This window comes from Carettochelys insculpta, chromosome 2 (genome assembly GCF_033958435.1).
Source record: "Carettochelys insculpta isolate YL-2023 chromosome 2, ASM3395843v1, whole genome shotgun sequence".
NCBI classification, from domain to species: domain Eukaryota; kingdom Metazoa; phylum Chordata; order Testudines; family Carettochelyidae; genus Carettochelys; species Carettochelys insculpta.
Window position 1 is genome coordinate 160,666,049 of NC_134138.1, and position 13,556 is coordinate 160,679,604.

Here is a 13,556-nt window from a genome sequence, read left to right on the forward strand (position 1 = left end):
ACCATCCTGGGAAACACTGTCCACTACAGCTGTCAGCCCTCCAATGGATCCAAAAAGGGGATGGGGGGAGAGGTTGAATATTCCCAAAACACGCAATGACAGAAATTAATTTATATCAAATTTATATCAAAGATATTTTCAAAGAAAAGAATTAGAAATTTAAAGTTAAAAACTCAAAGCTTTCCCCATCTTTCATTCTCTGTTAAGGCCTCGTCCTGCAAAAACTTATTGACACGGGCTAGGTCTACATATGCCCCTCCCTTTCAGAAGAGGCATGTAAATGAAGCAGGTCAAAAATGCTAATAAGGTGCTGATAAGAATATTCAGCAACTCCTTTGCATAATGGCAGCCTCCTGTAGCATAAAAACACTGCCTTCAAATTGCAAAATAGCCATGTAGATGGGGTTCGTTCAAAAAGAAACCCTGATTTTGAAAGCACACTTCTTCCCCCCCACAAAAAAAAAATTGGGAAGAGAAGGCTGCTTTCGAAATCAGGGTTTCTTTTTGAAGGCGCCCCATCTACACAACTAGTTTGCAATTGAAAAGCAGCACTTTTGACACTCTGGGTGGCCAATATTATGCAAATGAAGTGCTGACTAGTCATATCAGTGCCTCATTAGCAGTTTTAACCCACTTAATTTACATACCCCTTCCAAAAGGGAAGGGCATGCGTAGACGCAGTCATGCTTAACTTCATATACTAAGAATAGTCGGATTGGGTTTGATGAGCTAAGGTAGGGACGAGCAAACTTTTTATGTCAGGCCCCACTTTTTGTTCCTGGAATTAGCAGGGTCCCCACAACCTGTCTAATGTAATCCAAACCTGTGGAAATTTTGGTTATGTTCATATGGAAAGAAATACCTTGGGCATGGGTAAAAAAATAAGTCTGTAGAATGTAAAAACTTTATTACTCGGTACATAAATGTGAATACATAGGCATAAAAACAGAAACAGATCATGCTGTGCCCCCCCAGCATGAAATTTCATGCCTCACCAAGGGGGCCTGCCCCCGCCCTTTGCTCACCACTAACCAAAGGGTATGTTTGCAGAGCAGACTTATTTTGAAATAAGCTATTCCACAATAGTTTTTCCAGAATAGCTTATTTTGAATGAATGCTGCTACATACAAAATGCATTTCGAAATAGCACTTAGCTGTTTTGAAATATAGCATCTACCCAAATACAGCCTATCTCAAAACAGATCCATTGGATGCACTAGCTTATTTTGAAATAGGCTCTATTCCCTTTGGCTGTGTCTACACTAGCATTGCTCTTCTGAAAGAGGCATGCAAATGAGGGAAATTCAAAATGCAAGTGAGGTGCAGAGTTATCTGGCACCTCATTTGCATACTCTTCTTTTGAAAAAAAAAGCAGTGTAGACACTGCTCTTTTGAAAGTAAACCCCATTTACGAAAGTACACTTCTTTCCTATTTTTTATGAAGAAGGATGCTTTTGAAAAGGGGGTTATTTTTGAAAGAGCAGCATCTACACTGCTTTTTCTTCTAACAAAAGAAGCTCTTTTGAAAGTGTATGCAAATGAGGTGCCAGATATGTAAATCCTCACCTCATTTGCATTTTTGGTTTTCCTCATTTGCATGCTTCATTCAAAAGAGCAATGCTAGTATAGACACAGAGGCTGTTTCTACACAGGCCACTTCCTTTGGAAGTGGCATGCTAATACACAGAGCGAAATATGCTAATGAGGCATGGATGCAAATTCCCTGCACCTCATTAGCATAATGTCACATGATTTGGAGTCTGGAAGACTGTTCTTCCGGACTCCAAAATGCCGTGTAGAAGTGTGGCCCCAGGGCGGCTTCTGGAGGCCCTTTCTTCCCAAAAGTTTTAGGGAAGAAGGGGCCTCTGGAAGAAGGATTTCCTTCTGAAAGCGCCCTCCAAGGCCGCACTTCTACATGGCATTTTGGGGTCTGGAAGAATGGTCTTCCGGACTCCAAATCACGTGATGTTATACTAATGAGGCGTGGGGAATTTGCATCTGTGCCTCATTAGCATCTTTTGCTCCATGTATTAGCATGAACAGCGCCTATTTTGAAATTTCTATTTCTAACTAGGTGCTATTCCTTATAGAATGAAGTTTGTCAATTTCAAAATAAGGCTGCATCGACACTACGAGCTAAAATTGATTTCTTTAAAATTGGTTTCGTAACACTGGGTTTTATCCATTCAATTGTGAGCATCTTCACTTTCCCACACGATCCCCACAAAATCAACTTCCTGCTGCCACACACAAGTAGCTTAAAGCAAGTGCTGCCTCTCCCACAGTTCTGAACCCGGAGCCCCATAGCATTCTGGCCTCACAAGTACATGTGGACATGTAGATATGACAGCTTCTTCCAACATTTCATTCTCCTCTTTCCCCTGCTGTGTTAAGTAAGTTTAGGCAGGCATGGTTGGTCCACTGAAACTCGAATGAATCATGGAAACAGTTATGGCTTGGGGAAGCTAAAAGACCCACGAATAAAGTCACCCCTTTGGCCTCTGGGTAAAGTCAATGCCAAAATTTTTGTCAAAGAGGACAGTCACTCTAGTGACAACGCATTTTCTTCCATTGACTGAAAATTGTGTCACTGAGGGAGACATCCCCCAGAAGGATTAAAGCTCCCTGACTATAGCCAGCCCCGAAAATCATGACTGCTGAGGGAAATGTCCCCTGGCTGCCTAAAAGAACCCAGACTACAGCCAGCCCCCAGTAATCATGACCTCCAAGGAAGACGTCCCCAGGGCAGCTAAAAGAACCCAGCTACAGCCAACCCCCAAAAACTGTGACGGTGGAGGGAGATGTCCCTTGGGTGGCTAAAAGATGCCCAGCTACAGTCAACCCCTGAAAATTGTGACCACCGAGGGAGATGTCCCCCAGGCTACAGCCAGCCCCACAAAATTGTGATTGCCAAGGAAGACTTTCCCAAGATGCCTAAAAGACCCCAGGCTATAGCCAAACCCTGAAAATCGTGACCGCCGAGGGAGATGACCCTTGAATGGCTAAAAGACCCCCAGCTACAGCCAGCTCCCAAAAATTGTGACCCTCACTGTGCACAAGCTGCCTGGCACCTTGTACAGCACGTCCTTTTAATGGTTCAGGGTCAAGCCACATGATGCGGCTGGCCACGGGAAAGTTCTAGACTGTGTGGCGCCTCTGGGGGAAGGGTAGGGATGGGATGTGGGGGTCAGGAAAAAATGTAAGCAGCTGTAAAGAAGTTTCTCATTCAAGCACGATCCCCACCCACATAGTAGCTACGACATGATGCAAGCGAGGGAAAGTTCCAGAATGTGTGGCATCTCTCAGGGAGGGAAGGCAGGGTATGTCGGGGGCAGGAGAATACATAAATGTCTGAAAAGAAGTTTCTCATCCTACCTGACAAGCATGACCTCCACCCACAGCCTATCTGACACATGGTACGGTGGGGAAGTGGGCAGCGGCTGGCGCCAGTCAGTGCAGAAGAAAAAGGCAGCTAGCAGGGGTATACACAGAACTACAGACCCCGCCCCCCCACAGCCACAATACTAGCAAAGAAAAAGAAAAAAGATTTTCTGCCTCTCATGACCTTGCAGCTTAACTCCTCCACACCTCAGAGCAGTGGAGATGGGAAAGGCCAGAGGTGGGGCATTTGGGGGCACATTCAGGACATGTCCAGAGGACAATGAATTTGATTTAAAGACATGGCACATCCTCACTACCCTTCATCCGGAATTTTAAATTTGATTTAAATGCCACACCTGTCAGGTTACTACAATTTTAGGGTTTCGATATTAGTCCTCCATAAATAGAGCTAATGGAATTTATAGTGAGGACAGACACTTGGAAAATTTGGGCTAACTGACTTAAAATTGATATTATCTCATAGTGTAGATGCAGCCCAAGCCAACCACTGTTTCAAAATTATTTTGAAATAGCACTGCATTGCGGAGATGCTAGGATAGTTAGTTCAAAATAACGGGTGTTAGTTTGAAATAACTTTGCTGTGTGGACCTACCCTAAGTCTTCCCAAGTTAGTTGTAGTCAGAGCTAGGCTTGGTATTGCCAGCCTCAAGAGTTCAGTTAGGCCTCCAATCAATCAAATGGTTCTAAAAATAATATAGTTTGGGTTCTTTTCATTTGCCTTCTGGTTTGGGGATCATTAGGATTAACACTTTCAAAGATTCTCCACCACTACTCTTTCATATCTGGAAGCCCCAGGACTGGGAGGTTGCCAGATGTTCAAGTGTTCCAGATGGTGCAGGGGTGTCTTCACCCCAGTACCTGACTTGTTTGCTTGCCTGCCTACAGGGTGAGCTCCTCCCATCCTGCTGCAGCACAGCAATCTCCTTGCTCGGCCCCCTTTCTCCACCTTGTGGAGGGCTGGCAGCTCCTCCTGTTTTTGGCTCCGCTGGGACAGCAGCTCCTCCCACTGCCAGCTGCACTTCCAGGGCTGCCCTTCTCCTTCAATGGCACCTCCTTCTCCTGGGCGACCCACGGTGGGACCTAACGGTACTGCTTCTGTTCCCATAGCCCCTACCCTGAATGGCGGGGATCTGCCTCACCCCAAGGTCAGCTCATTGCTTTCCAGCAGCTAGATCGCTGCCTCCAGCTTCATCTCATTGGTGGCCATGTACTTGGGTGTACTCATGGGGGTCTCTGGGACCCTGGACCAGCTGGAGCAGCCCACCCTGTTTAGCTAACACAGCACCTCCTGTCCATGAGGCTGCCCTGTCCTGGGCTGCTGGATCTGAGGCACCTTATTTCCAGGGCAGCCAGGCACGTGCCACACCCCAGGCAGCGGCTGGATTCAGAGTGGATCCTCTGCTGCCCATGTGACCAATGGGCGGGAGAGGAGTGGGAGGCAGAGGCGGCCGTGAGCAGTACAGCCCCATGGAGGAGAAGGACTAGGCACTGGGATGGCATTCGGTGCCAGTTGTTTGAGCATTCTGGTTGATGGAACACTGGTTAAAACAGAGTTTACTGTATTAGGGTTAGAAACATCCCTCTTTTTTGAATGAATGCTGAGATTCTTACTAATGCAGGTGACTCCAGAAGCTGGAGCTTTAAGAAAAATGCCAAAAATAGCAAGATTTATGATAAAATCAAGAAGGTTAGAAACTCAGGTGGCTGTGATATCTAAGGGTTAGTTCTATTTGCACTCCTTAGGTCAGCATTTTATTAAAGAAAGCTGCAGAGCATCCTTGAAAGACAGAGAAACCATAATACTTTCACTTACAAGCTGGGAAACATGAGTCACAAAGAAGTTAATAGTTACATTTGCATATTTAAACATTAGCTAACCAGACATTTAGAGGTTTCAAGCATTTACAGCTCTCAGACTTCATGGAATAAATTGCCTAGGGAGGTTGTGGAATCTCCAACACTGGAGATATTTAAGAGCAAGTTAGACAGACATCTATCAGGGATGGTCCTGCCATGAAGTCTCTCGAGGTCCCTTCCAGTTTGAGTGTTCTATGATTCTATGATTAGGAAGTTCGAAGTACTCATCAACTTTAAAACTCTGAGTATTTATTTACGTGCCTAACTATGGGGCCAGGTGTTTAAGTTTACACATCCCAATTTGAAAATGGGTGTCTCAGTGACTCAGGCACTTAACACATTTTGTTGGTGGCAAAGAAGAGAGATCTAAGGCAGAGCCATGTGCTTTAACCATAAAGCTGTGTTCTTTCTGGTTGGGACAGTCCAGGGCTCTCCACCTACTGCCTATCATGAGCACTGAATTCATTGAAAATATTATTTTTAAATGGTTTCACACACGTACTCACTGTCTGCCTTTGAAGGACAGCTAGCTAAGCAGAATAGTCAGTTATGTTTTGAAACCTCGATATAATTGTGACAGTCTATGTCCGGCCTGTCAAATATGGAAAAAATAACGATCAGCCTAGAAACTTAACAAAGATAATCCCCAAATTCTGAGGGGAGGTGGCTGAGTAAAAATGTTGTCAGAATAACTGTAGAGAAACAGAATTACAGGTCACTAATTCTTCCTTCTCTAAGGATACTGTTCTCAAATGCTTCTACTCCTGGAGAGTATGAAGTGTGGAGAATGTTCCACAGGCAAATATGGCTACAAAAGTCTTTTGACAAAGAGTTTTTGGAGACGGGCCTCTGTAGGAGGGGCATGGCTAGAGTGTGGGCAGGATAGGATAGCCATTGGTGTGGCTGGCACCTCTAATAAATGGACATATCAATAATATGTAGTTCTCATATAAAGCAAGAGGAGATAGGGGAAGAGTAGTAAGAAAGATAATGTCTGTAAATGTGTCTCAAATCCTGCCACCTGGGTCCTGAAGAATCCTTCTTCCAGGTCATGGAAAAGGAATGCAGCTGCTTTCAGCCTATTCACACAGGCTAAGGACTGGGGCAGGTGCCACAGGCATAGCATATCCTGATGTGAGCAACAGGGGAGGAGAAGGGAAGATGCACGTAGCAGCCCCTCTCTTGTCCATACTCCCACAGGAGCCACTAACTACAAAGTGCCACAACAAGAGTTTCATGAACTAGACTCTTTGGGGAGCAGACCCTTGTATGGATTTGTGGGTTCCTGCAGCCCTGCTACACTCTGAAGGCTCAGTGATTGCGCTCCCACTGTGCCTGCAGGAGAAGAGCTTGTCTAAACACGCAGTTGGACCAACTTAATGAAAGGTGTGGTATTGGACCAAAGCAATCTATGCCTGTTTATTCTTGTTAAGGGAGATAAACCAAAATACTGTAAGCCATATTTAAACTGATGTAAGACTGCCCATGCCCAGAAAATTGCATTGGTTTAAGTAAATCAGCTTAGCATCATGTCTTCAATAAAAATGGTGCAACTGCATGTAGACAATGTCAAGGATTAGAACTGCTCTTCTTTTCCAGTTTCTGAAGTATGTGAGTGTAGAAATAGCATCTCCCTATTCAAAGGCCACAGCGTTCTGTACTGTAATTGGTTTTAAGAACATTTTCTTGTCACTTTAAGACTTAAAATCAAACAAGTTACACTGAGTAGGGAGCCAGAGAAACAGAAAAGCTGTTCAGTTCCATTTTACAAACATTTTCTAGTAAATCTCAATTATCCTAATGTTATACTTAAATAATCCTAAATGGAAATTGAAGGACTTTTTATTCTGCGAGCGAGCAGTTGATTGCTTTGACAATTTTATCTGTAAGAACAATTAATTAAAGTATTCATGACACAATCTGGCAGAAATATGAAACAAATAAAAGCAGCTTTCACCTGAATCCAGCCTTAGTATTCACAGTTTTATAATTCAGAATTGTAACAACAAAATAAGTGTTCTAGGTGGGCCAGATTTTTCATGTTGGTGGGAGGGATAGTGGGTGGCAACAGAGAGAGGAGTGGTTTTGGAGGCAGCAGGGAGATACGCTTAGGAGAGCAACAGAAGGGAACTTCTGCTCTCCTCAGCCAAACAAGCCTCGTCCTTCTCCTACATGCCATCCTGTGGGTTTGACACAGGAGTGTGGTCAAAAGGACAAACACAGACAGATGCAGAGTCCCTGAAAAGTTCTGGCAAGCAAATGGTAATCTTTTTAATGGGAAGTCCTCGAGACACACATGTACTCATTGCATTTAGTGAAACTCATATGGACATACTCTAAAAGGGGATATTTTGGCATTTAGGAACACAGTCACCCTACAGTTGCTGACAGGGACTTCAATGGGACTGGGCTCTTTTTAAAATATTATCTCACTATCACTTCATACTGGACATAGCTGAAGTGATTCACAGAAATGTTAACATAAGGAGATCTCAGATTACAGTTGAAGCTGCCAACGCCATCATGCGATTATGTGCAGGATTAATGATGGACTGAATTAAAAAAAAAAGGGGGGGATTTTTGAATGAGATATTTTCATATTGGTATATTTACCGTTTTTATTTTTTGTTATTTAAAGGACTTGTCCACACAAGGATGGTAATAAGGATGTTGGGAGTTTACTAATGAAGTGCTGCCTTGCATGGGCAGCACTTCATTAAGCAAATTCCCACCACCCCGTCCCTGTGGCAACTTTGAAGTTTTAAACTTTGAAGTACCTGGACACGTCTAGCCACGGGTTCACCCACTGGTACTTCGAAGTGCCGGGGCAACTTCAAAGTCCCCTTGCTTGAAGGAAGGTGGTAGTGTAGGCAAGCCCAAAAAGAAGTAGATGGAACATGACAGCCTGTAAATCATTTAAAAGTATTTCTTTGTTAAGGAATGAAATGTTTTTAACAGTATTTCTTTGTGGGGCACAATAATGTATCTTTTTCTAGAATAGTGGAATACTTACCTCACTATATGGAATCCTATTTCGGTCCATCTCTGTTTTCCAGAGCCGGAGCAGCAGATTCCTATACTCCTGATTGAATGGTCCAGAGTAAGAAAGAAATCCAGTGGCTAGAAGAACATTTCCCACTAATCGAATAATTTGATTTTGAAAATTTTTGCTGCTTTCTGTCCAACGAATCTAAATTATAAAATGTTATAAATAACTATGTTAAATAGGCACAAAACTCAACCAAAGTTCAAATCAAAGCATCTTGTCTTCTTCCCCAATAGTTTTACTGTTAATTGAACCAATAGCTTATTGGGTTAAAAGCATTCTCTTCTGAAAGAGTAAGCCATTTCCTACTTGATTTTATTTAAATTACTTCTTTCTGTTATGTATTTCTATTCTCATTTGTTTTCTATGCACTACGGGCCCAGTCATGCAATCTATATGTAATACCCAGAGGTACTGAGACCTCATACTAGGATGAGTGAAATCACTGCTCTATAGCCTCAGCTAAGAGCCAGCTGGCCTTTAGCTCATGTGGTAGAGTGCAGGGCTTTAAATCCTATGCTTGCAGGTGCTATCCCTGGTGCGAATGACCCAGGTCTGTCCGTGTTTCATATACTTAAACAAAACTTTCCTTGAAGCCAGTGAAAGTTTTGCCTGAGCAAAGATTGCAGGACCAGGCTTTGTGTATTCTTTTATTGTGCTGTTAATCCCTGAAAATAAAGCATACTCACGGGTCCTGAAAGATCCTACAGATCAAGACCCATGAAAATCTACCGCACTGAATTGCCAACACATTTCAGATTTGCTCCTTTAATGTGTGTAGAGGTCGAACCTCTCTAGTCCAGCAGACCTGGGACCTGACTAGTGCCGAAAGAGAGAATATGCCAGAACATGGGAGGTCAATGTTGTCTAGCAGCCTTATCAACACTTCCACTGCTTACTGGGCTCTTACAAGACATTTAGGGGTGAATTACATCTAAACAACAGCACAGAACACTGAGAACCAGGACTGGTGGCAGTAAAAAACCTTTGAGGGATCACAGAAAACTTGGCCACATGCATGATAAGTGGTCATCTAGTTAAATAAAGTCACGCCAGATTACGGATGTTGCCAGAGAAGAGAGTGATGGACTACAAAGGTGCAACATGTAATGTAATGACGTAAAAACATGTAGCCAAAGCCTTCAACACTTACATACACATTTAAAACACACTTTAAAAAAAAACATAAAGACAGCTTTTTCTCCTCAAACTCCCAGACTTTTGGAGTGCAGTGGTACAGGTGAACAATTTCCTTATTATTCCTGCAAAGCCACTGCATGTGATTAAATCATTCTATCATACGCTTGATGATGGAATCAAGTAGATCAAGAAATGCGCCGTCATTGATCCAGTTGCCCTTTTTTCTGCTTCAGCAGTCACAAGTCCTCCATAAACATAGTGACTTGTGAAGAAGCCAGGGAACAAGGCAGCAAAGAGCCGCTTTGTCAAAGTGAAGGGCAAATGGTGAAATCCTGTCCCCACTAGAATCAATGGCAAACTCTCACTGAGTTCACCAAAACCAGGATTTAACCGAAACAAACATTTTTAAGGTGCTGCCAAATGAGCAACAGTGTAGGAACAGTTGCCCCCTTCTGAGGCCTCTGGAAAGGTTCAGGGCCATTAGCCTCTGAAGTGAGACTATCAACGTAGATCCCTCACCTTGACAGGAAAAGGCAACTTGAAACTAAAAGCACATGGTGGGAATGGTCACTCCATAGCATTCCCAAAATTTCCAACTCTAATGTGTTTTGGGGTTCGAATCATATATTCAGGGTTTCCTGGACTTTCACAGAATTTGATAAAGGCAATGTTCCTCATAGTCTATTTTCATATATGCATTCTGAATAGAAAAGAAAATACTTTAAAGATCTTAAATGCACCCAGATCTTATTTTCCTCCTAGATTAAAATTATAACATTTGTGACCTGATGGGCTTTGCCCAGGGGATACTGACAAATGAAATTATACCCTATGGCCATGCCCACACTAGGCCCTTCTTTTGGAAGGGCTATGGTAATGCAGCACTTCAGAATATGCTAATGAGGCAGTGGTATGAATATGCAGCATCACATTAGCATAATGGCAGCTGTGTGTGCTTTGAAGCTGTCGGTTTTGAAAGACATGCTGCTTGTGTAGCCGGGTGCCTTTTGAAATGGCCTCCTGATTTCAAAAGTCCCTTCTTCCTGTCTGGTTTTGGGAAGAAAGGGCTTTCGAAATTGGGGGGCTCATTTTCAAAGGCCCCCAGCTACACCGGCAGCGTGCATTTTGAAACCAGAAGTTTTGAAGTGTGCGCATCTGCTATTATGCTGGTATGAATATGCAGCACCTCAATAGCATATTCCGAAGTGCCACATTACCGTAGCCCTTCTGAAAGGAGGTGCTAGTGTGGCCAAGGCCTAGGTGTTAATGAAACTGTCAAATGAAAGACCTATAGCTCCATATTTAATTGGATAAAAGATATATTTATGGAGATGATTTGATTTTATTTTTTGCTAGCCACACAATTTGCCTCCAGGCTAAAATATAAAATGCTCAGCCTGGAAACAGTTTATTATTGCAAGTATAAATCTCTCCACTGAGAACTTCAAAATGGATATTTTTAAATTGCATAAGTATGGAAGATATTTAAGAATTTTGTTTTGGTACTCTTGCTTAACCACTCACAGACAGGCTCAAACCCAGGATCTCTGGAGCTTAATAGAGGCAGTTCTACAGTTTGAGCTAAAAATCCACTACTTCTCATCTAAGGTTGTAGAGGAGCCTCATTTACTCTGTAAATAGTCTAGGTGCCACTACATGGGACAGTGAACCACACCTAGGTGTGTGGGTTACACCTTCAACTAGGAACATTTTGCAGGGATTTAGTCAATATTTTGAAATACTATTCTTGGGCATATATTTAAAAAAAACAATTCCTTTCATAGCATTTTAACTCAAATGTTGAATTAAAGACCTGGTCCTGTTGAGCTTTGTCCATATTGCATCCACTGTTTGTACCAAACCATTAGTTCAACATGAATTGCAGAATCATGATATAAATGTGCATACAAAAGAGACATATTAAGTCAATGAGCTATTATAACTTTGTTATACGTGCTCAGATCACCTACAAATCATTCACACTACTGTATGTAGAGGTCAGTTTTTGCCTGTGGCTTTATTTGGCTCTATTGATTGTTATTATGGATTGTGCTCAAAGCAACTAATTTATGACAGATGCATCAATACCTTTTCTCCACCTAATCCTTCAATCAGGGCTGTGGCATTGTTCATCTTCCGTCTGCATGCTTCAGCATCATCCAGTAAAGTTTGTTTCTCTTGCATGGCAGCATTATACATGGCTCGTACATGGTCCAATTCCCGCTGTTTCTCATTGAGCTGGTTCTGTGCGTTATTTAATTCAGTTTGGGCAACTGCTAGCCTTGCTTCCTGCAATGCTAGATTTGCCTACAAATAGTTAAGAGTGAAAAATATTGAATCCCAATTATTTGACAGTTCTAACTCATAGTGTTCATTCAAGGCTACTATACTGTAGTATGAACTGTATAGTACCCAGATATTATTTTAATACAATGGTTTCTTTGAAACCACAGCATTTGAATATATATATAATTTTAGTTACTGCTGAAAAGAAATCACTTTAAGTGGCTTGGTGCAATATTAAACTGCTTTGATTAGTTAGTATCTTCAGGCTGCTCAGTTAATCATGCAATGCATCTTCATTTTCAAAATCAGCAATGAACTCAAAGGCCATTATGAAACAGCTGGGACATTAGGCAATCTGTTCAGTATTATACCCAAGACTCAAACTTCAGTAATTTCTTAGGGCAAAAACAAATGACAACCATGACTTCTGAATTATGAACAGCTATTTTTGAAAACGACTTATTTTTCTCCCAATTACTTTTGTGTACTAGAAGAAAGTACAATGTACCAGTTGCACTAATCATTCATCTTTGCTCTTTTGGGGGTTAACATACAGTCAACATTTCACCTATTTATTTAATTCTTAACTACTAATGTTTAATCACTGAAATCTGAGCTCATAATTGGTGCATTCCAACCAGACAAAACTGAATGAATGATGAAAAGTGTATTCAAGTATATACATAATTGTAAAGAATCAGGGAGCAACTAAAGGAAACCCTGCTTAGTAATCACATTTATAATTAAGGATTGTTTCCAGCTGAACTAGCTATTTTGGAATTTAATGAGCATCTTGTTTAACCAGCATATAACTTAACTCTATACTCCTTCTGTTATGAGATTTCTGCAAGGGTCATGCATTTTCTGTCAAAAGCTTTATTGCCAGTATTTATCTCACAAATGGTCTCACATAAGCAAATCTCTTCTGCCCTGCCCAAGCCAATAAACGCACAGAACATTGACACCTTTAGGACAACTCTTTAAACTGTTTACTGAGGCACTGGTTTGTAACACAGGGCCCTGATATGAAAATGTCCTTAATTCTGATTATAATATGCTGAAATCCAGAGTGAATCTCCTTGCTTTAGTTAGTGAAATCCTTGTGAAAAAGGAAAGGCAAGTGCATGTCTTGAGATTTTCACCCATAATCAAGGCTGGATTTAGGGGTAGGCAGCCCAGGCAACTACCTGGCGTGCTAGGTATGGAGAGTGGGGAGTTCTGGGATTAAGGTGTCAGGTAGTTTACTCAAAATGAACTAACAAAGTGTTCTAGTTTTGTAACAAAATATTTGACAACACTGCCAAATCGTTGCTCGCGCTTTCTGAGTACAGTTACTGTCATACCTTAGCTGATGCTCAGAAGCAACATGATAAAACACCTGGCCATGTTGTGGCCTACTACAAATGGACGGAGATTTGAGTCCAAGCTCAAGATAAATAAATGCATAGCTGCAGAAAACCAATACAATACTGTACAGACCCAGTATTGGAGGAATGTGCGTAAGTGTCTGATCTCAATTACCCTCTTCTTTGGAAAGAATAATTTTGTTTTCCAAAGCTTTTTTGACACATTGTTCACTGAACATAATGGTACTTTCCTTGGTTTGGTAGAGCTCCTTGGGGAATACAATGATGACATGCATAGTTCATAAAGAAGCTGTGAACCATTACCACAGCAAATCAATTCAAAACAAATTGATTAACCTTATGGAAAGAAAGGTGCTTGATAACATATTGATGCAGTTCAGGAGAGTGAAGTACTATGCTGTAATAATGGACTGTACTCCCCACATTAGTCATAGTCACAAGGTGTTATTTACAGTAAG

General features: G+C 41.9%; 1 protein-coding gene across 1 annotated transcript in view; it reads right to left on the bottom strand.

The window, feature by feature from the left end:
- The window catches only part of LOC142009614 (dynein axonemal heavy chain 5-like), a 254,663-nt gene that overhangs the window by 76,231 nt on the left and 164,876 nt on the right, over positions 1-13,556 (bottom strand). Inside the window, exons 60-61 of the mRNA XM_074987917.1 lie at positions 11,534-11,752; positions 8,273-8,449 (exon numbers count right to left, since the gene is read on the bottom strand). Coding sequence (XP_074844018.1) covers positions 8,273-8,449; positions 11,534-11,752 — 396 coding nt within the window. The remainder of the gene's footprint in view (positions 1-8,272; positions 8,450-11,533; positions 11,753-13,556) is intronic.